The 21,429-nt window shown below is 56.6% G+C and overlaps 3 protein-coding genes across 4 annotated transcripts; 2 read left to right on the top strand and 1 right to left on the bottom strand.

Moving 5' to 3' along the window:
- Window positions 1-1,287: 1,287 nt before the first annotated feature.
- TLX2 (T cell leukemia homeobox 2) lies at window positions 1,288-2,683 on the bottom strand. Its single transcript, XM_035000480.1, has 3 exons — window positions 2,284-2,683; window positions 1,653-1,890; window positions 1,288-1,504 (listed from the first exon to the last, which is right to left on the bottom strand). The coding sequence occupies exons 1-3, from the start codon at window positions 2,681-2,683 to the stop codon at window positions 1,288-1,290; spliced, it is 855 nt and encodes a 284-aa protein (XP_034856371.1).
- A 5,521-nt stretch (window positions 2,684-8,204) lies between these two features.
- On the top strand, window positions 8,205-16,424 carry PCGF1 (polycomb group ring finger 1). 2 transcript variants are annotated; one of them, XM_035001234.1, is made up of 11 exons: window positions 8,205-8,628; window positions 9,054-9,159; window positions 9,317-9,469; window positions 9,639-9,710; window positions 9,833-9,938; window positions 10,117-10,150; window positions 10,250-10,336; window positions 10,471-10,551; window positions 10,655-10,698; window positions 10,866-10,972; window positions 16,339-16,424. In XM_035001234.1, exons 1-10 carry the CDS (start codon window positions 8,536-8,538, stop codon window positions 10,921-10,923), a joined length of 834 nt encoding a protein of 277 aa, XP_034857125.1. In that variant the 5' UTR covers window positions 8,205-8,535; the 3' UTR covers window positions 10,924-10,972; window positions 16,339-16,424. The 2 variants fall into 2 exon arrangements, with proteins under 2 accessions (XP_034857125.1, XP_034857126.1); XM_035001235.1 differs by lacking the exons at window positions 10,866-10,972; window positions 16,339-16,424 and having other exon boundaries at window positions 10,655-10,802.
- Window positions 16,425-16,493: 69 nt separating this feature from the next.
- On the top strand, window positions 16,494-18,889 carry LBX2 (ladybird homeobox 2). Its single transcript, XM_035001236.1, has 2 exons — window positions 16,494-17,278; window positions 18,331-18,889. Exons 1-2 carry the CDS (start codon window positions 16,768-16,770, stop codon window positions 18,726-18,728), a joined length of 909 nt encoding a protein of 302 aa, XP_034857127.1. The 5' UTR covers window positions 16,494-16,767; the 3' UTR covers window positions 18,729-18,889.
- Window positions 18,890-21,429: the final 2,540 nt, after the last annotated feature.

The following is a 21,429-nucleotide window of genomic DNA, read 5'->3' on the forward strand; positions in this document are numbered from 1 at the left end:
ATTCAGGGACATCACACTTTCCTTTTTTCCCAGCTGGGCACTCCTTTCCCTTTTCTTCCTTAAAATTATTAATTTTGATATCTTCCATCATCTTTCACATTGTAGATATGTTTGTAGAAATTGGTGAAAAGAAAGATTTAATCCTTAGAACTCTGCTTCTCTCCTCAGAGTGTCTTCCCTTGGAGAGTCTATCTGTTCTCATCATTCCATCTATCTCCACCTCTATGTGGATGTCACCCAACCCCCCCCCCCAAAAGCACTTTTCCAGAATGTATTCTCTTTAGGTCTAGCATTCAGTTTTGCCTGTAGTTATCTTGCTCTAATCTTTCAATTTCCCCTTCATTATCCACAACACCATTGATCTCCCAATCCTCTATATCTCCAACCCTGGAATTATCTTTGATTCTTCTTGGATATTCCTAGTTATTTGCCAAAATCTGCTCACCCTAACTCCACAGGGCCCATTAATTTTATCCACTGCTTCCCCCTTTCCTCTCTCTGTCCCCACGGGAGACCAGAGCCAGATTAGTGTTCCTGGATTTTCTGTTTCGTTGGGTGTGTAAGTATCCGTCTTCCCTGCCGCCCATGTGCGTTGTGAGGCTCAAGGAGGAGGACGGAGTCAGCAGGTTGAACACACATGACAACATGAGGTTCAGAGTCAGAAAGGTATCCTTAGCGATTAATTTTACGGTTGAAGAATGAGATGCCTAGTGTGGATAACCCTCTGGTTCCTGTCACAGTCAGACCCTTGCCCTGCAGCGCCTCTTCCATTATTCCGCTGTCATTGGTGTCTTCCTTCCCTTGCACCTTTGATACAGACCCAGGTAGTGCGAGCTGCCGCCGCCCCATCCCAGCACCACCTTTAGCCTGTTCTGTGGGTCCAGAACCCCAGCTTCAACCCACCCTCCGAAGAATCCAAAGTCCTCAGGAGAGCAGCTCCCATTGGCCAGCCCGCCCCCCTCCCCTCACCTCATTGGCTACCATACTGCAAGTCCCGCCTTCTTGGCTCCTCGGGTTCCAGCTGCCGAGCGACCGCAGTTAAGTGGGAAATGGCGGGAAAGACCAAGTCTAAATGCGCGGCGCAACCTCGAAACGCTAGCCGAGGAGCCGCGGTGGCCGAGGAGCCCTCGACGATAGCCTCAAAGCCAGCTCCTCCTCACAAGCTCCGCTACCACGGCACCACGGCACCACGGGGTGGTCAGCCGCGCGCTCCGTGGCCCTGGGTCCGGCGCTCCGCACGGCGCCTCAGTCCGTTAAAGAGCACTCGGCCGGTCAGGCAGGCGTCGCTCACACCACCGAGGCGAGCCCGGACACGGAAGCCACCTTGTTGTCCTCGGCCCAAGGCTGCAGATTCTGCAGCGCGAAGAGCGACGAGTTGTGCAGGCAGAGCGGGTCCGGGGGCAGCGGCGGCCGCAGAGGCCGTGGTAGGGCATCCTGCTGCAGGTGCAGGAGCAGCCGGCCCGCGCGGTGCCGCTCCGCCTCGCGCTCCTCGGCCGTCTGGCGCCTAGGCGAGCGGAGACGCGGGGTCAGCGAGGCCGGCCCTCGCCCACCCCGCGCCTCGTCCTCACCCGCCGGGCCCGTGGTTCCTCACCCGCCCCGCGCCGCACCGCCACTTGACGCCTCCCGCGAGCCCTCGCTCGCCCAAGCCTCACCGCCACTTGGTGCGCCGGTTCTGGAACCAAGTCTTGACCTGGGCGTCGGTCATGCGCAGGGCCTTGGCCAGCGCTGCCCTCTCGGCCGAGGCCAAGTACTTCTGGCGCAGGAAGCGCCGCTCCAGCTCCAGCACCTGCGAGCGGGAGAAGGACGTGCGCGGCTTCTTCCGCTTCGGGGGGGTCCGGTTTTGGTACGGGTGGCCTATGCGGCGCGTCCCGGAGAAGGGCGAGAGTGCAGCTACGGGCAGGAAGAAGGAACAGGGCAGGGTTTTCAGGGCGGTCCTTCCAGGTGCCCCAAGCTCGGCCCCACACCAGCAAAGGCCTCCAGACAAGAAAGGGCCTCGGAAGAAATGGCCCTCCCCCTGGGGTGAGAAAGAGAAGGCCCCCGGAACTTCACCCTGCCCTACCCGCAGTGTGGACAGTAGACTGCAAAGGAGGGCGCGGACATCGACGGCAGCTCCCTCCCCATTGCCTCTCTCAGCATCAGGACCAAGAGATACATGTTGGGGGAGGATCCCCTGGGATGATCCGGGCGGGGAGCGTACGGGGAACTTGAGTTGGAGCAGAAGGATCAAAGATGAGGAAAAGGGGTCAATGTGGGGCTGGACGCTGGAGGGTCGGACAATCTCACCCGTGAGCCGGTCCTTGGCAAAGCGGCGGCCGCTGTCCATCCAAGGGAAAGTGAGTCCGGCTAGGCCCCCGGCTCCGCCCAAGCCAGAGGGTCCAGGCACTGCCGGCGCGCCTCCCGCGGGCGGCGGCACTGGCATTGGACGATGCGCGGGGACGCGGATCACGCCGCCTGGGCCCATGCCGGAGCTGCCAGGTAGCGGGGCCAGCGAACCCGCGGGACCGTAGCTTGAGGTTCCGTGAAATCCACCCGAGAACGCCGCACTCTCCCCATGGCCCTGGCCTGAACGACCGGGGCCTAGGCCGCTCCCGGGGGGTTCCGGGCAGCTCAGGATCTGATCGATGCCAAAGCTGATTGGCTCGTGGTGCGGGAGGTTGTGCGAGGCCAGGACCGCCGGCTCCATGGGTCCGGGTCAAGGAGGACCACAGGAGGTTTGGCGGTTGGGGAGGGCGCCCCAGGCAACTCTGGGAGCCCAGTAGCGGAGCGTTCGGGGCGGCGGCCTCAGGGGCCCGCGGGGCTGGCCGCTGCGGGTCGCCGGGGTCGCCGGGCCAGCTTCATCCCTGTGCACGGGGAGTAGCCGCGCCGGTGCCGGCCTCTGCCGGGCGTCGGCGCAGGGACTCGCATCCCGGGGGAGCGCGACCGGCGGGGGCCCCAGGAGCGCCCTTGCTGTCCCTGAGGCGCAGATGGACGCTGGGCTGCCGGGGCCTCTGCCCGAGTCCGGGGTGGAGAGGGTTGGCCGGCTGGGGATGGGGCAGTGACTGACAGATCAGCATTGGGTGGGTAGTGGGGGCTGGGGGTAGGGCAGGGGCGGGGCCGTACCCGTTAAAGGGAAAGAGACGCCTGTTTGCGCCAAACGCCCGGACGACTGGCGGGCGGGGATGGTGGGGATAAGGCGGAGGGGGGTGGGGGGTGGCAAGGGTGTTAGGAACCAGGCTCAGCACGGGAGGGGCCAGAGCATGGGCCGCTGCGCGCTGAGTCAGGCGAGATGCGCACAGCAACTCCATCCTCGCCGGCCTCCGCCTTTGGGCTTCCTCGGCCTCACCGGCTTCCTCGCAGGTGCCTCCTCCCACAGCCCCCACTTTTCGCCTCGCGATGGGTCCTGCCTGCCGACTGCCAGATTCGTTGTGGCCCCCGCCTAAGTGCCCTCGAAGACCAAATCTCGTTGTGGCTTCCTGGCTGCGATGGGAAGCGGTTGGGAACGGCGCCGGCGAGTTGGAGGCCCGGGAAGAGGACAGGTGTGGGAAGGGGGTGGCTGGGCGCGTCTGGTGGGCTAGGGCGGGGAGCAACCACCCTGGGCCAGCGATCCTGGTGCACCTCCCGGCTTCTGCCGTAGGGCCCCTACCTCCTTCCCGGAACGCCAGTAATTGATGCCCTGTGTTTCTTAGCATTTCGATTTTCTGAAATCGGTGTAAAGCTCAACCCGGGCTCAACCCGGGCTAAGTCAGGCGGATGAGAGCTTGGAGCTGGCGTTCCGCCCCCCACAGGGGGCCACCAACGCGGGACTCTGCCCCTCCACTCTGCGCCTAGGAAGTCAATTCTCACAAACTTCCCCCTCAAGGGCGAGAGGACAAAATCGCCACAGGCGACACGTGGGTCTTCACTGAAGCCTTCGGCGGTGTCAGCCGCCTCATTTCCCACAGACGCTTCACCCCACCCAACCCCAGAAACTGTGCCTGGAGTGTGTCACGGATGGGAGGTGGGGAAAGACTGAAGGGCTCGGTGACCTTGTGACCTCTGGCCGGGGACCCAGGAGCTGGGAGTATGTGAACTCTGCGTCCTTCCCGGGATGGGACCCGGGCCCGGCGGGCCCCTGCGCCTTAGACCCGCCCCCGCCGCCGCCCGGCCCGGTGCAGGCCGCCATAATCGGGTTAGCTGGGTCGGAATTACATTACCTTCCCCGGCCCGCCCCGGCCCCGGGGGGGGCCTGGCGCCTCCGAGCCGGTGAGACTGGGCGCAGGGAGGGGGGTGTTGCTACCATTCCGAGGCGGGTGGGCACGGATGAGCCGCTCCTCCTGCCTTGGACACGTGGTGGCCAAAGGACCCCACCCTGCTGTGTCAGCCCTAGCCCCTAGACTCCAGCCCACTCTGGTGCTCAGCTAGTCTGTTACCCGCGTAAGCCGAAATGCTTTCCAAGTCTCGTAGATGGGTCTCCCTGGGAGCACAGATCTTCCACTTGGTTCTCCAGGATCTCCTGGGAAAGACTGCCCCTCCTTTCTCCCCAGCAGATGGGCTGCAGCCCTGTGCCAGAGGCAGGGTGAGGGGTCTTTTCTCTCCAGGGAACTGGGAACGATATTTGGGCATCTGGGCAGGAAGATAAAGAACGGAGGGAATGGACTCTCCAGACTAAAGCCACCAGGCCCTCCCTCAGTGTTCCCAGAAGCCTCAGTCTGAAGGGGGTGAACCATGGAGGAGGGAGGCAGTTGGCATCAATAATATGTGACATCCTCCCACAAATTCTTGTCCACTTCCACTATCCAATTTCTCCAGCCCTTTCTGACCCTGCCAATAGCCCCTTCTGAAAGGGGAGCAGGGGGGCTCCTGCCAGTTTGGCAGCTGTGTTGTTATCTTGGGTTGGTGGGACAGACAGACATTATCACCTCCCCTAGCCCCTCACAGAAGCCCAAGCACCCTTTCTCAGCAGTAGAGAGGTGGGGCTACTAGGGGGCATGAAACTTCTGCTGTTCAGGGAAAACCTCCAGAGACCACTTGGGCTGGATCCCCTGAATGAGAACAGAGAGCCTAGGGAGACAGCAAAGTAAATAAAGACCCTGAAGGGGACTGGCCTACAGGTTAGGAATCTGTCGGTCTTTTTTCCCACTCTAGTGGGTGGGCCTCTGAGGAAAGGGTGGGCACTAGTGTGTCTCCAATCAAGCTGAATAAATCCTTCTTGAATCAGTGAGGGAGGAAGACCTGTATACCTGCTGACTGTTCATCCGGCCTTTTGAGGTCAGCACAGCTGGCACTGCCACTCAGAGATTGCCCAACTGACCCTTGGAGGAGAATGGTCACAAACCCAGTAATGTATACACATCTTCTGGGGAGTTACCAAAAAAGAAATGAGTGCCCTACTTCAAGAACAAAGGGTATCCAATTCTGTCAGCCACAGTCCTAGGGATTCTTCTGCTTGTCTCCACCACTCTGATCCCCTGATTCCCTGGAAAAGGTGGTTCCTGCTAGTTTATATCTAAGATGGAGGCCCTGGGGTCAGAACCCCAACCTCCTATACACACTCCTTTGCATCTTTCTCACCATAGCCTATGTGCATGTGGTCCCCAACCCTTCAAGTTTTCAGGCCTTCAAGCTGGCAGCTTCACAGGAAGAAGCATGTTCCCAGCCTGTGCTCTGGTGCCGTCCCTTCCTGCTTTATGTGCAGTGTCTTTCCCACGAGATGGTCCCCACTCCTGTATCATCATTTCTCTCATTAGCTTAGTCCTTCCTACCCCCAACTGTCTTAGGTCTCTTTTACCTGGACAAAAATATTTGCCTGACTCTTCAAGAGAGATTGTAGTTTTCCTTTCCCTTGTACTCTGCACAACCACTGCCTCTACTTCCTCATCATTTATTCTTTTAACTTTAAAGTAGTATCTACACCCAACACGGGGCTCAAACTCACAACCCCGAGATTAAGAGTAGCAGGCTCTACCGACTGAGCCAGCCAGGCGCCCCTCATCATTTATTCTTTTAACCCACTACAACTTGGCTTCACCACACTCTTTTTCAAAGAGCTCCAGGGTCTATTATTGAGGATTTCTCTGACATATTTTGCTCTGTCGATTACCAACTATTTCTTGAAATATCTCATTTGGTTTCTGTAATATTGTCTTATTCTATATCTTAGGCTTTCATAGTCAATGCTTATGTTTTTTCGCCACCGACTTTGCTTTTTCCACTGAAGACTGAGCATTCTCAGAGCTCGGACTTCAGCTTTCCCTCTTTCTATATCTACTCAAGGTTTCACCCATTCTAATAGTCCCATCTATTATATCCACTCAGGAAATTCTGGATCTCTATCCTTGGCTCTGACACTTGCTGTGTTCCAGCCCCTCTGTCCTAAACTTCTGGCCAGCTCCACCCACCTTTGCTGCAGGCACCTTGAAGTCCAGCAGGCTGGAGGATGTGCTCCTCTCCCAAGCTCCTCAGTCACTCCCTCCTGTGCTTCCCTTTGAAATGTCTCTGATACAGCCCTTTCTTTCCATTCCCACTGATAAAATCTAAGCTAGGCCATCATCACCACCACCTACATTTATTCATTTGTTCATCCAGAAAATTTTGATTGAATACCTACCATGCACCAGGCACTGGAGATAGAGCTGCAGACACAACAGAAGGGGGGAAAAAATCCCTGCCATACAAAGTTTATATTCTAGTGGGGAAGGCAGGTGAAACACAAGAAAATATATATTAAATAATAAGAAATGCTAAGAAAGAAAAAAAGGGAAGGGGAGAAGTGAAAGGATGGGGTTGTGATTTATCTAACGTGATCACAGAAGCCCTCACAGAGTAAAGACCTGGAGGAAGAAAGGAGTCATTTGGATATCTGAGCATTTGATAATGCAAGTACATCTTGGTGTTATCTGTGGAACAAACAGTAAGGGGTCCAGTATGGCTGGAGAGACCATGCAAGGCCTTGAAGCATTAGAAGGGCTTAGGCTTTTATTCTGAAAAGGGAAGCTATTGGAAGGAAAAGAAGCCTGATTTAAAAATTTTGTTTTTAACAGGTTTCTTAGGATAAAACTAACATACAATAAACTGTACATATTTAAAGTGTATAAAAGTGTATGTGTGCACACGCAAAGCCATCACAATCAAGATAATAAACACATCAATCAACTCAAAAAACTTTCCTTATATCCTTTTTTATTCATATGGAAACGTGGAAACAAGGAAAACAGGCCAGAAGCCACTGCGATCAATCATCCAGAGAACCGATGATGGTATCTTGGACCAGGGAGGTAAGCAGTGGCTGTAGTGAGAAGGGGTTGATTTAAAAATCACTGATCTCATAACTTCTTGCTGCTTATCCACTACAATTATTCAAAGATAAATGAGCAAAAATGTTTCTTTCATAGGGTAACTCCCTCCCTTAAAAAAAAAAAAAGTCTGCTAGCTCCCTATTGCCCTCAGGCTAAAGTCCCAGCTCCCTGAGGCCCTGCTTCTATCACTACTCTCAAATCCACACCTTGGCCTTCTTCCTGTCCATCTCTCTGGTCATTCGCCTCCACTCTGCCTTTCTTTTCTATTTCCACCACACTTCTTGTCCACGCACCCCATCCCCATTCTCTAAATTGTGCCCACAAAAAGTCCCACTTCTTCCAGAAAGCCTTTGGTGGCCTCCACTGGGATCTCTCCCTTGAGTCTCCAACTACACTTGATGTTAATACTTCACAGTAAACTAATCCTTGGTTTTTAATCCCCCTGGAAGTACCTAGGGATGGCGGTGTACAAGGTCTAGAGCTCCTGCGACCTTCCCAAGTACGGGGCTGGGCCTATGCTACTGCGGGCGCTGGCTGCTTCCGCGCGTCTCTGTGCGGTAGTGTCCCAATCCTCCTCCCCTCCTCCTTCGGCATCTGCTCTGCATTAGTCTGTCCCAGGCCTCCGCAGGCGCCGATGATTGAATCATCATCATTAACCAGGGTCTGCCCCCCGCCCTCCACAAGCCCCGGCGGCAGGGGAGGATGGGAGGGGGGGCGAATAAGATCACTACACCAAGTCCCTGGGGGTCCCTCCCTCCCCGCCACCCTCTCCGAGACTCCGCAAAGCCCCGTGAAACTCCCGCCGTGGAGCCGGGAGAAGGCCTGCCATCCGGATGAAGCTCCGTAACGCAGACGCGTCAGCTGACGAGAGCGACATTACGAGGAAAGGACCCGGGAGGGGCTTCTTTAGCGGGGTCGTGGTCACAGGAGATCGACGACCCTGGGCAGCGGCGGGCGGAGACCTCTGGGCCCTTTGGGGTAGAAGGGGGCAGTCTTTTGCAGGCTCCAAAAGTTAGTCCCGCGGTAGGGTAGGGTCTATTGTGATGATTACTACAAGAGGTCAATGAGATAGGACCCCCTCCTCACAACCCCCCCTCCCTAATTACGGATTGAGGAGGGGGAGGGGCCAGTGGGGCTCAGGTGAGCACACGGGGAGAAAGGGACATGGGCGGGGCCTTACAGAGGGTCAGCGAATCCGAAAAGACCTAAGCCCTCGTTGCTGGGCGACAAGTCCCGCCCCGCAGGCGGCACCGGAAGTGGCCGGCCGGGATCAGCCTTTAAGATGGCGTCTCCTCAGGGGGGCCAGATTGCGATCGCGATGAGGCTTCGGAACCAGCTCCAGTCAGTGTACAAGATGGACCCACTACGGAACGAGGTGCAGGGGCGGCAGGGTTACTGCTGTGGTCGGCTAGCGGTGCGAACTGGGGCCGGCTAGAGGACGGGCGGTGGCTGGCCCGGCGCCCAGTGCGCCTGCGCAGAGACAGGGTGCCCAATGCGCCTGCGCGATTGCGGTCGGGTTGCCAAATTCCGAGCTAGGACGCTTGCGCATTGTGCCGCCCACGTCGTGTAGTCTCCCCTGGGAAAGGAAGGTCGGGCGAGTCCACGTGAAGGGAGCCCCCGCTGTGCGCGGAGCCCCCTGCTGGGCGGAGGGGGAGTGTCAGCTCCCGCGAGCTAATCCCCTGAGGACCGCGCAAGGTGCGAGACTTGGTCGTGGGATGTGTTGAAAGGTATCACCCCAGCTGGGAAGGCGTATGATTTGGGGTTGGAGGGGGTGATCGGTGACGGAGAGTGGGTCCGCAGGAGGAGGTCCGAGTAAAGATCAAAGACCTGAATGAGCACATCGTCTGCTGCCTGTGCGCTGGCTACTTCGTGGATGCTACCACCATCACAGAGTGTCTTCATACTTGTGAGTGCCCTGGACCCTGGCTGGTTCTTCCAGGCCCTAGCCCCCACCAAGCTGGTTGCCGGACTGCTGGCTGCCTGCCCCAGCCACCCAGGCACCCCACCTAGCCCATGAACCCGATTCCCAGAGGGCCTGAGAGTCTACTTTTTTCTTCCTGCAGTCTGCAAGAGTTGTATTGTGAAGTACCTCCAAACCAGTAAGTACTGCCCCATGTGCAACATCAAGATCCACGAGACACAGCCACTGCTCAACCTCAAACTGGACCGGGTCATGCAGGACATCGTGTACAAGCTAGTGCCTGGCTTACAAGACAGTGAGTGACCAACCCAACTTTGAGGGGCCTCTAGAGGGCTGATGCTGAGTGGTGACTTGAGATGACAAGGGCTTTCGTGGGAATCACATAGGTAAAGAAGTTGACAGTCACAGGGACAAAGTATTAGGAAGGGGTAATTCTTTATTTCCCACACTCCCCTCCCTTCTAGGTGAAGAGAAACGGATTCGAGAATTCTACCAGTCCCGAGGCTTGGACCGGGTCACCCAACCCAGTGGGGAAGGTATGTCCCTTGGCAGCAGGAGGGTAAGATAAAGCCCCCAGAACATCACTCTTGACCAGTTTTGCTCTCTGGGGAAAAAGGACTGTGGAATCTGTGCCACTCTCCTCACTACTCTTTCTTAGAGCCAGCCCTGAGCAACCTCGGCCTCCCTTTCAGCAGCTTCGACCACTCGAAAGCCCACTACTATCGCTATGATGAGCAGCTGAGCCTATGCCTGGAACGGCTGAGGTAAGGAACAGGTCATGAACTGTCTGAAGTAACAGTGTGAGTGACTCAGAACCAGGGAGGGGCTTGGTGAGAGGGCAAGCAGTGAGGGAGTGTTTGTTCCCTTGAAGAGAGTATACCATAGCTCTGGGTGGGGGACAGGAAAAGATCAGACTCCCTAACTTGTGTCTGTTTCCCCCAGTTCTGGCAAAGACAAGAATAAAAGCATCCTGCAGGTGAGAGGGGCTGAGGGGAGGGCCTCTCTAAGGAGACTCACCTCCCTGTGGCCCTTCCCTCACACACCTTGTCCTTTTGCCTTCCATCCCTATCCCCAGAACAAATATGTCCGATGTTCTGTTAGAGCTGAAGTTCGTCACCTCCGGAGGGTCCTGTGTCACCGCTTAATGCTAAATCCCCAGCATGTGAGTATTCCCACAATAGGTTTTTGGGGAAGGGAGGGGTTGAAAGGGAGGGACAGAGTCTGTAGTAGACCAAGGTAGTTCTTGATCTACATGAGAGAGCAGTTCCTAAAGCTGTGCCCCCATCTCCCTCCTAGGTACAGCTCCTTTTTGACAATGAAGTTCTCCCAGATCACATGACTATGAAGCAGATATGGCTCTCCCGCTGGTTCGGCAAGGTAAGCCAGAGCCAAGGCAGTCCCCAGGGCAGCAATGGGCTGAGGGGGCATTTTGGGTAAGAACGCGCCCACTGACTGCTTCTTCTCCTTGTTCTCTCCTTAGCCATCCCCTTTGCTTTTACAATACAGTGTGAAAGAGAAGAGGAGGTAGGGGCCAAGCCCCCACCACATCCCTGTCCCCTTCCCTCCCCAGATATTTATGTGAAATTAACTGCGGCTTTATTTTTTGAAATAAAAACTTTAAAAAAGCATCTATTTTCTTCCTTTCTTCCTTCCACATACTCATGCTTTGTTCTGTGTTCTGCTTCCCTCAGAAATCCTCTGAGTTTCATCATGAAGGAGGGCCTCTCTATGTCCGTGGTCCCTCAGTGAATTGCCAAAGGAGAGGGGTAGAGGACCCTACACATATAAAACTCAGAAGGTGAGCTAAGTGGAACCAGGTTACTCATACCAGCTTTTTCTTTTTTTCTTTCTTTCTTTTTTTTTTTTTTTTTTTTTTGGTGAAGGGAAGGCTTTCTGGAGGGGAGTTCTCACTGTACTTGAATGTTGTAGCATATGCTGCAGGCTTGAGTGGAGGTGTCCTAATTCAGGAGTGGTGAGGGTAGGGCTAGGGTTAGACAGTGGCCACTGCAGGACTGAAGAAAAGTGATATGTTAAAGAAAGTTCCAAAGAATTGCTTTATTGGAGGAATCTTAAAAAAAAAAAAAAAATGGGGGGCTAGGACACAGGGAACACAAGGGTGTTGAGTTGGAGACATGGTTGTCCATATAGGATTCGGTAGGCCTTCAGGTCCCTGGATTAGGTGAAGCCAGGGTGAGGAGAGGGAACTGGTGTCCAGGAGAGCAAAGGCAGCTTCAGGTAACAAGAGGGAAGCAGCAAGGCTATTAATTCCCTTGATTAATTCAGTGAACGTTCCTTGTCTGTATGAGCCCAGCCATGAGCCTTGGGCTCTGGAAGTACACTCAGCCAGGCTCCCTGTTCTGTGGCCTCTTAGTAGGATAGTCAGAAACTTGCCTGACTGGGACAATGACAGATGGAGGAGGAAGCAGCGAGGTCCTGAAGGGAGCTGATGGGCTGTGGCTGAACCTGGGACGAGTGGGATGGAGCAGGCAGCAGAAATGTTGCCAGAACTCATGCTTTTTTTTTTTTTAAAAGATTTTATTTATTTATTTGAGAGAGAGAGAATGAGAGAGAGCACGTGAGAGGGGGGAGGGTCAGAGGGAGAAGCAGACTCCCTGCCGAGCAGGGAGCCCAATGCGGGACTGGATCCCGGGACTCCAGCAGCATGACCCGAGCCGAAGGCAGTCGCTTAACCAACTGAGCCACCCAGGCGCCCCCAGAACTCATGCTTAAAGCCCAAGTCTTCAACGGGCCTAAGTCTGACTCCAGTGAATTCAAAGGGGTCATTGTGTATCGCTGGCGAGGGCTGAAGGCCTGAAGCTTCCAGGGATAGAGACGGGGTGGCAGAAGACCTAGGGAGGAGTACAGTGAAGATGGTGTGAACTGGCTAAGAGAGCCTGAGACTGGGGCGGCCGGGGGTGGAGGTGGGTGCGGTGTGAGGGGCCTGAGCATAGTGGCCAGTGCACAGTAGACCTGGCCTTCTTCCCTCCACACAGATGAAGCTTGTAGGCCATGAGAAAAGCACAGGTGGAGAGACTGCAGAAAGCAAGGAAGAGCCGTCAGGTGTGATGGGCGGACAATGAGGACCAGGGTGGGGACATAGCAGAACAATCAGCCTGACAGAATCTCCATGATTCCCAAAGCGTCCCATGTTTCAGGCCTCATGCCTGGAATGCCTCTCCCTCACCCCATACTCAGCTGTTCTTTCAAGGTCCAAGTATCACTTCCTCCAGGAAACCCTCTCTCTGTCAGAACCCAGGCTTTTTCCACCCCTTTGTGCCTGCCTGTACACCAGCATATATCTTGAGATTTGGGATGAATTATATCTCTCTTAATTGGGCTCCCCCCCATGTCTTCTGGGACTCCACGGCCCACTCAAGCATGCCACACTGAGGCTGTTCTCAAGGGGTTTGCGGATGAAAGGGCATTTTTAAGGAGTGACCCAGGGAGAGGTGTGGGCTGAGAGGGAAAGAGAGTAGAAATGCTCCTGAGGATTTTTTGGGTCCCCAAGCAGCTGCAGGAATTGGGGAGCAGTCTGGGGCTTGGCAGCAGCTTGGCATCAAGAAGACCCAGTCAGAAGATAAGGCTGACTGGGGACCAGGCCTCAGGGATGAGGCTTTTAATGGCGCATGGCTTGAGGCCAAGGAGCATCGGAAGGAGCTCAGGCGGGAACCTGGGGTGCAGCGGGCCACCTCCCCTCACCCCCAGCTCTGCAGAACCTTCTTTTTGTCCAGCAGCAGCCCTGGCAGAGGCAGCTGCGGTGTGTCTCCCGAGGTGGCTGATGCAGGCCAGCTGCAGGCTGAGGGCTGAGCTCTGCTCTTCCTCTGTCGATGGGTCTGTTGCCCCCCTGCCTGGCTTGTGCCGGGAAGACCCAGTCCCCCAGGGTCACTCTGGTTATGATCTGCGCCATGGGGAGAATCAAGCCCAGGGTTCTCTTGAGCTGTGTGACCCAGAATGCGCTGGTCGCGTTCAAAGAGGTGGCCGCAGAGTCATCTGGGCGCACAGCGGGCCCTCTCTGGGCGGAGCCCTTGACCTCTCAGCGCTTCTGGGTGGAGGCGTCAGTCCTCACCCGCAGGGTCAAGCTGGCCCTTGCCCCTGTCGCCCTTTCTCATCTAGCCGTTTCAGTGGGCCACACTCACCTGGGGGGAGGGGGCACCGAGATTTGCCCCCGCCTTTGGCACAGGGGAGAACCAGTTCCTCTCAGCCTGGCCAGTCTCTCAGCGCCAGGGGTGGGCAGAAAAGGAGGGAAAAGGGACTTCACTGGTAGTGGAGCAGTGGGTCTCGGGGGTGGAGGTGGGGTGGGAGGGGTGTGTGTGTGTGTGTGTGTGTGTGAAGGATGGGGGGAGGTGTGTGTGTGTGTGTGTGTGTGTGTGTGTGTGTGTGTGAGAAGGATGGGGGTCTGAGTATCCCACTGCTCCCCTGGTGCACACAACCACCGAGCTTTTTGTGAGCCTGCGTAAAGGGCTGCCACGGGATCACGGACTGAGCGAGGCCCTAGAAGAAATGAAACTAAAATGTTAAGTGTCTGAGTCTATTCATTCCGCAGCAACGTTTTCTGAAAGAGAAAACATCCTCGGAAGTGTGGGAGATGGACGGCTGCCCCGCCCCACGCCCCGCTGCCTGGAGTTTCCTCCCTTAACTCCTACTTCCCTCTCCCTGGCTAAGGGACTTCCCTAAGGATGGGGAGGGGCAGCCAAGCACCTCTCTGTGACTAGCCATATCCGTCGGCCTCCCTGAGGGGGTTATCAGAGGATCCCCAGTTGCCCCTTTACATTCACAGAATTCAAAGGAATGCGCGGGGAGAGAAATTTGGAGGCTAAAGGTTGTTTATTGAGCAGATCTCAGTGCCTAGAAGGGGGGCATCAATCTGGGGGGGGGGGCCTGGGTCAGGGAGCCCGCCAGATGGGAGGCTGAGGTGGGCAAGGTGGTTGAGAGGTGCAGTGTCAGGGAATGAGGGAGAAGGTGGGGGCCACAAGGAAAGGGAAATCTGAAAGTGGGTGAAGAACAGAGGTGTGAGAAAGCATCCTTAAATAGGAATAGAGGCACCTTCCTGAGGGAATGAAAGTTGGAATGTGGGGATCTCTACAAGGGGGAGGAGCAGAGGACCCCCAAATGTCTGAAGGGACAATGATGGGAATCCGAGGAGGTGGGAGACCACGAGGGGTTGCTTGAGAACGCTGAGAGAGGAAAACCGTCCACCACTTGGGGCGGGGGGGCGGAGGGCGGGGGAAGGTGCGTAACTATGAATCACTCTGTGAAAGAGGCCCAGGACAGGAAGGGTTGGACCTTGGGGTGGGAGGTATGGGTGGGGGAAGCCTACAAGACAGCTGAGCGCCACAACCCCCTCCCCACCCCCAGCCCAGAATCCAGGTTTCATCTCTTAATCTCCCTCATTAATCATTCACCTTCCTCCTACCCCCATCAGCGGATCTGATTTCTTCCCAGCTCAGGTTCCAGAGGTTTTGCTGGGAGAAGTCCCCTACTGTGGCCCCACCATCGTCTGGACACGTCCCTGGCCTCGGGGCTGACTTTAACGGGCTCTGGTGTCAGTGGCCTCCTACCTTTACTAGTCTCTCCTTGCCTTTCGTCCCCCAAATGGGGATCGCCCAACTCTTTTGTGCAACCCCATTACCTGAGCCTGGTTGCTGGGGGAAGATAGGCAGGAGAGATGGATGGGGAGGAAGGCAAAGGCCCTTCAGGAGAGAGGGTACTCCCCACAAACACACTAGTAATTGAGAGCAGAGGAAGAGATGACCTAAAAGCTACATAGAGGAAGCCTGAGTGTCTGTTTGGTGACAGGGCCGGGACAAGGGCTAGGCTGTTGCAGCAGCCTTCTGGAACCCTCTTTAAATGCAGATTAAGTGAAACGGCAGGATGGTTCAGAGGGCTGAGGCCTCCAGCTAGGAGGGTCTCTCTTGCCCCCCCTCCACCTCCCACCATTTATAACCAACTAGCAAGGTCCTGAGGCATCTCAGCTTTCTGCTGTGGCCTGGCTCTGCTCTCTGCCCCAGCAGTGGCCCATTGGACTGAGTGTATTCCTCAGGCTGCCATGAGGGTACTGTGCAAGCATCTGGGTGTGTCTGGGGGAGGGGAGGGGTCTTACCAAGAAGACCCTGTGTTTCTCCATCTTTGTTTGGTGGGCCGGGCCCCCTCACCCCCACTATCAAAGTGCCTTCTTGTCCTTGTTAAAGAGTCTTTGGCCCAGGTGCCTTAGATCTCCCAGGCTCTGTTTAGGGCACCTCAACTGCAGGCTCCACTTGCCCCAGGGAACAGGCACAGAGGATCACTGCACAAGTGATGGGAGGTGCAGAGGTCTACAGAGGTGACATAATGGACAGTCCAGGAGGGACTTCTTCTTGGCACTGTTGGAAAAAACTAGAATCCTGTGGAGGCAAGTTCCTTAGGAATGGTGAGCTCCTCAGGAGTGGTGGGGCTTCTCTGCCTCTGGGCTGTGAATCCCCTAGCTATTTGGTGAACAAAACCCTTGCCTTGTTGGGCCTCCACTGGTGAAGCAGCGTTCTCCCAGAGCTGCCTGCTTCCTACAAAGGAGAGCTGTAGAGTGCTCACCCAGGTATGAGCTCAGGACTAGAATAGGTGTGGGAGAAAACAAAGACACAAATAAGAATGAATATCCCTGGGGCGGCTGGGTGGCTAGTTGGTTAAGCAATTAAGCGTCTGCCTTCGGCTCAGGTCTTGATCCCGGAGTCCTGGGATTGAGCCCCAGGTCCGGCTCCCTGCTCAGCAGGGAGTCTGCTTTTTCCTTGTGCGCGCACGCTCTCTCTCAAATAAATAATATCTTAAAAAAAAAAAGGAATGAATATCCCAGACGTCAGAGTTTGTCCCTGAGTTGGCAGGGGTTTTTGTCCCAGGAACTGGTTGGATCCATGAAGTCTGGCCTTAAAGTCACTTCTCTATGGAGAGTGACCAGTAGCCCTTCCCCTTGCTGCTCCTACACGGTGGTTTCTGGCTCTCCAGGCTGGGGAATCCCTATCTGAACTACAGGAGCTTAGTAAGGAGGCGAAGACAGATGGACTGCTGGGTCTTGCGGAGGCCAGTCTTCCCTGGCAAAGACCCAGCCCCGGCAGTAGCGCTCGCTCCGCATTTGCTGGGTCCTCTCTCCCGAGGCCCAGGTCTCCTCCGCTTCTCCATGCGTTTTGACTTTCGCAGGGCCTCTGAGCCGTGGTGGAACGACTTGGGTCCAGAGAGCCGGAGGAGTCCACTCACCTGCCTTTGCTTCCACATCGCATCCTGGTTGCAGACGCTCTGCCAGGCCAGGTCCTGCCGAGTCTCGAGTTGCCCCAGCCCCCTCGCGCCGCACTAATAACTTCCAGCCGCCAGGACCTCTTTAAGAGCATTCGGCAGGGATGGGGCGGGGACGAGGCGGCTAGGTCAGGAGACTGAGGTTCTTCCTAGGAGAGATTGGAGATCCTAGAACCGTCAGCTCTGATCTCCCTCCTCGGAATTTTGCAAATCCCCATCCGCCGGGGGTCGGGGAAGCAATCTTATTGCCGACTAGTTTATGAGCCAGAGCCACGGCTTGGCGGGGAGTCAGTGGCACACAGAATCTGGGGGCCGTCCAGGAAGGGTCCAGCTTGAATGTGCACCGGGCCGCGCCCCGCAGCGCGGAGCAGCTCGGCGGCACGGTACGGCAGGTTGTTCGGGGCTTCTCTCCGAGCCTCCCCACCCTGTAGAAATACCGCTGCCGGGACATCTACCAGCTCCAGACCTACTGCGGCCCCGAGTTGGGGGCTGGGGGCGCAGGAGGAGGGGCACACGGGGCTCGGGCCCAGCGCGGAGGGCGGGTCCGAGGCGGGGGGCCCAGATCGGGAGCCGTGCGCCGGGGCCCAGGCAGCTGCGGAGCGGATCGCAGCCGGCGGCGGCACCGCCACAGCCCGACCGGCCATGAACTCGGGACCCGAGCCCCGGACACCCCGGACACTCTTCAGCATCGCAGACATCCTAGGCCCGAGCATGGTTCCCCGAGGACCTTCTACGTCTCCGCTTCCAGAGTCGAGCCCTGGTCCCACATCGCCTCTGTGCGCGCTGGAGGAGCTGACCAGTAAAACTTTCCGCGGACTTGACGGGCACGCTCCGGAGTCCTCTGAAGGTATAGCGCCCGCGAGGTCGCGCACTTTGACTCGGCCTTCTCCCCATCTCTCTCCTCCAGGTCCGGGTCTCGAACCTTCGTTCACCCTGGCCCCCACCCTAATCTGCCCCCTGCTCTCAGCCCACGTGCTGGGACTTGCATCTCCCACTCCTCACCTCCCCTCCGTTAGTTCCCAGGCTCCGCGGCCGCTCCTGGAGGCCGCCAGCGCCGAGGGGAAGGGCCGGTCTGTCGAGAACTGAGTGACCCGCGGGTCGGTGCGCTGTAGGCGGGGCAATCGTGACAGAGAGAGACCGGTGAGAAGGAGACAAAAGGCCTGAGCCGGAGGCTGTAAACGAGTGAGCTAGGGCAAGGGCGGTGCAGAAAGTGCTGGGAAGCGAGGCTCGGGCCTCTCCGGGTGACCTCGCTCCGCTCCACGCCGTTCTCTTCTGGGGAGGGCACAGGAGCAGAAGGTCCTCGGGGCGGCAAGGGTCGGGGGACTACGGACTTCGCCTCTCCTTACGCTTTGATCCCCCATACCTCCCTTTTGGGCTCGAGGAGGAGGCGCCGTGTCATATGTAAACCGAGAGTGCCCATCATGACCCGTGAGTCTTCAGAAGGGCATGATCCGGGTCCTAGTAACACTCATCATGCCGGGCTAGCTGCCCCTATTTTGACCATGGTCGGGCCCCACCTCGGGTGCCGGCCCCAACCTACAAGCCCGATTATCCTGGGGCTCCCGAAAGGCCTCAAAGGTCCCACCCCAGATGGCCTGCCTCTGCGCCAGGTCTTCTCTGGCCCGTCCCGCCCTCCTCCCACTCCCTCACCTCCGCAGGGTGCCCTCAAGCCTGCTGCCTCCCATACCCAAGCGGCCCGTTCCACTTTATGACCCCCACTCCCATCTCGGCCTGAACCCCGGTTGGGTAAGCGACCACGGTTCTGGCTCCCGTCTGCCTTCTCCCACCTCTGCCTCCCCGACCCCGGCTTGAGCTCCACCCCCCACCCCCGCCCCGCGCCCCGCCTCAGTGTCTCCTTCCCTCAGGCTAGAGACTGACCCCCGCCCTATCCCCCCGCAGGCCGCGCCGCCCCGGGTGCGCTGGGCCTTGGCCCCGCCGGCCGCAGACGCCGAAAGTCACGTACGGCGTTCACGGCGCAGCAGGTGCTGGAGCTGGAGCGACGCTTCGTCTTCCAGAAGTACCTGGCGCCTTCGGAGCGCGACGGGCTGGCGGCGAGGCTCGGTTTGGCCAACGCACAGGTTGTCACGTGGTTCCAGAACCGGCGCGCCAAGCTCAAGCGCGACGTGGAGGAGATGCGCGCCGACGTGGCCTCGCTGAGTGCTCTGGCCCCCGAAGTCCAGTGCCGCCTCGAGCTGCCGGATGGCGCCCCAGGCCCGGGCCCCGGCCCCGGCCCCGGCCCCGGCCCGCCTGACGCCGGGCCCCACCTGTCAGAAGAGGAGATTCAGGTGGACGACTGAAGGCAAAGCCGCCGCCAGCCCCGGGCTCTGGGTCCCCGGACTCCTCACCTCCGTGCGCCGCGCCCTGTCTGGGTTCCGGGGTGGAGGGAGGGTGTGGATCCGGCCTCCTCCGGCTCACAGTCCAGACGCTCGCTTTTCCCAATTGTTGAGAATAAAATTGAGATGCGCATGAGTCGCATGAGGCCTCCATCCCGGAGCGGTAAGAGCAAAATCTGCCGATTATGGTGCAGATTGCGCGTTTGGCTGAGCGCTTTAAACGCGGTGTCTCCTTTAACCCTCAAAGCAACTCCTTAAGGTAGGTGATATAATTATGCCCATTTCACAAAGGCAGAACCACTAGGTCAGGATTTGGACCTAGGCATCCTGCCAGACTTCAAAGCCAGTGCTTGTCAGCCCGAACAGTGCTCTGGAAACTTCGAGCTGAGGGGTAGGAGATGGGACTCTGGTAGCTGTGGGCCACCCACCCCTACTGACTGCCTTTGGTTGCAGGACTCCACCAGGCCTTTGATCCCCACCCCACCCCACCCCCAGACCTTGCTCCTAACCTCTAGGTGGCCCCAGAGTGACAATGACCTGCCTGATTCTACCCTTTCCCCACCCTGAGGTTACTTGTCAATGGGGTCCTGACCCTTCTCCTACCTCCCCTGAAAGAACCCTATACTGAGATGGCTAAGTGAAGCCCCGAGGGAGAAGCGGCACAGCCCTACTTCCGGGAACTCTGCCCTGCATTTGGGCAGGAAATGTCCCCACCAGGATGGTGGCCTTGGCAGGAGGATGGGGAGGCCGGCTGAGGCGGAGCTTGGAGTAGCAGCTTGGGGCATTGCGGGTGGAGTCAACAGCCTACCCCCACCGGTGGACATTTCTGAGACTAATATATTCTGCCGGTAATTAATCACCTCTGGCAGTGTGATGGGGAGGGAAGAGGCCTACCACTATGCAGGGCCATCCCTACTGATCTTCAGAAGACCATGCTTAGGCTCTTTCCTGGTTGCCCTCTCTCCGTGTCAGTACTTCCTCCCCCCGTCAGACCTTTCCATGCTTCTGCCCAGATGCCACAGTCTCATTCTCAAGAATGCTTTGAGAGTGACCCTTCCAGGATTCAAGGGGAGTCAGCTAGGGCCTCAGTTGCAGGTGGAGGTCCCAGGAGAGGCTCTTCCACGGAGAGTGAATAAGGCTGGGAGGCAGAAGGGAACCTTGTGCTCTTAGACAATAGCTACCCCTTATTGAGCACAATTCAAGTGATTTGCATGGATTAATCTTCACAGTAATCCCAGGAGATAATGAGATTTTAATTTCATTTTAAGTGTAAAGAGACTGAATCACAGCCCAAGAAGTGTTGGTCATGTCCTGAAGCTTGTAAGTGGTGGGGCTGGCACTAACCTGCTTCTTGTCTGACTCAGGGGCTCATGCTTTCGGCCACTACAGGTTCTGTCCCTGTAACTGTGACTGGGCCTAACTGAAAGAAGAAAACGGTTTACGAAGAAAGCAGAGGAGAAAGGGCCAAAGGTAGGAATTTAGGCGTTGTACTGTAGATAGAGCATGGTCCATGGAGGTTTTAGAGAGGAGAGGCATGACAGCAGTGTTCGAGCAGGCTCATCTGGCTGCAAGTGTAGGGTAGACTGGGAACTGGCGGGGGCCTGAGGTAGGAGTGTTATCTCTGGTCACTGCAGAAGGTAAGAGCCGAGGGAATTCAGGGCCAGACTTGGGGGGTGGGGGAGGCTGTAACGAAAGGAATCTGTGTGATTATCCCAGCGACCAAAGATTGCTTCCATCAGTGACAACCTCACAAACCTGGGCAACTGGAAGAAAAATGGCATCATGGGAAGAAATAATGACTACTGTTGTAGAGCTAAGAATTTGTCAGCCATTGTGTACAAAAAGTATTCTTTGCACCTGTGTTGCCCTTTCAATACACATAGACAACACACACACACACACCCTGATTCTGGCTCAGGGCCCCTCCTTATTCCTTTCATCCCCTTCCTAAGGCTGCCTCTCTGGAACCTTTAGAGTGACTGACTCATTCTAGGACTTTCCCACCTTCCCACCTTCAGCACAAAAAGTCTCACACTCCAGGAAATCCCAGTCCCAGGTTGGTCACCGTGCTTTCCAACCCTAGGGACTCAGAACTCTGGCTGCTGGGTTGGAACCCAACCAGTTAGCAGTGTGAGTGTGGGGCAAAATGGGGACAAGGTGTCAGGAGTCCTGTGGCTCTCAGAGATAGTCCAGGACTCAGAGAAGTCCAGGATAAGTCAAGGGATACTGGGGAGGGGACATTTCTTTGAGAGGCTTGAAAAGCAAGGAGCCGGCTCAGCTTCAAAGCAAAGATACCACACAGTGGTGGCGGGTGCCCATTCTTTGAGGAACCCGAGAGAAGTACCTCCCTGCTGCCTAGAACAAGAAGACCACATGAACAGGACTCTTATGGAATCATCATCATATAATCACCCCTCAAACAAACACAACCACCTCTCCCCAACTAGGCATGAGCAAAGAACTTCCAGAGCAAATAATTCTTGTTAAGAAGGTACGATTTAGTCAAGTTAATTGGCTCTGAGCCATAATCTCCCTCCACTTGAGGCCTCCCAAATTCCTGTCCGGTGCTTCTACCTCCCATAATCAAACCTTGGATGAACAAAACTCAAGCCTCTCCCACCAAAATGGCCTCTAGATAGTGTATCCTCTGCCAGGTCCTAGAACA

Source organism: Mirounga leonina, unplaced genomic scaffold (assembly GCF_011800145.1).
Source record: "Mirounga leonina isolate KUSES-001 unplaced genomic scaffold, KU_Mleo_1.0 Mir_125, whole genome shotgun sequence".
Classification (NCBI taxonomy): domain Eukaryota; kingdom Metazoa; phylum Chordata; class Mammalia; order Carnivora; family Phocidae; genus Mirounga; species Mirounga leonina.

Excerpts from the sequence above, each read along its gene's own strand:
- TLX2 (XM_035000480.1), bottom strand. The coding sequence starts at position 2,683 with ATGGAGCCGGCGGTCCTGGCCTCGCACAACCTCCCGCACCACGAGCCA. Across the intron at positions 1,891-2,283 it reads TGCCAAGGACCGGCTCACGG|CTGCACTCTCGCCCTTCTCC; the intron begins GTGAGATTGTCC and ends TCCTGCCCGTAG. Across the intron at positions 1,505-1,652 it reads AACCGGCGCACCAAGTGGCG|GCGCCAGACGGCCGAGGAGC; the intron begins GTGAGGCTTGGG and ends CCGCTCGCCTAG.
- PCGF1 (XM_035001234.1), top strand. The coding sequence starts at position 8,536 with ATGGCGTCTCCTCAGGGGGGCCAGATTGCGATCGCGATGAGGCTTCGG. Across the intron at positions 8,629-9,053 it reads TGGACCCACTACGGAACGAG|GAGGAGGTCCGAGTAAAGAT; the intron begins GTGCAGGGGCGG and ends GTGGGTCCGCAG. Across the intron at positions 10,699-10,865 it reads AGTGTGAAAGAGAAGAGGAG|AAATCCTCTGAGTTTCATCA; the intron begins GTAGGGGCCAAG and ends TGCTTCCCTCAG.
- LBX2 (XM_035001236.1), top strand. The coding sequence starts at position 16,768 with ATGTGCACCGGGCCGCGCCCCGCAGCGCGGAGCAGCTCGGCGGCACGG. Across the intron at positions 17,279-18,330 it reads CGCTCCGGAGTCCTCTGAAG|GCCGCGCCGCCCCGGGTGCG; the intron begins GTATAGCGCCCG and ends ATCCCCCCGCAG.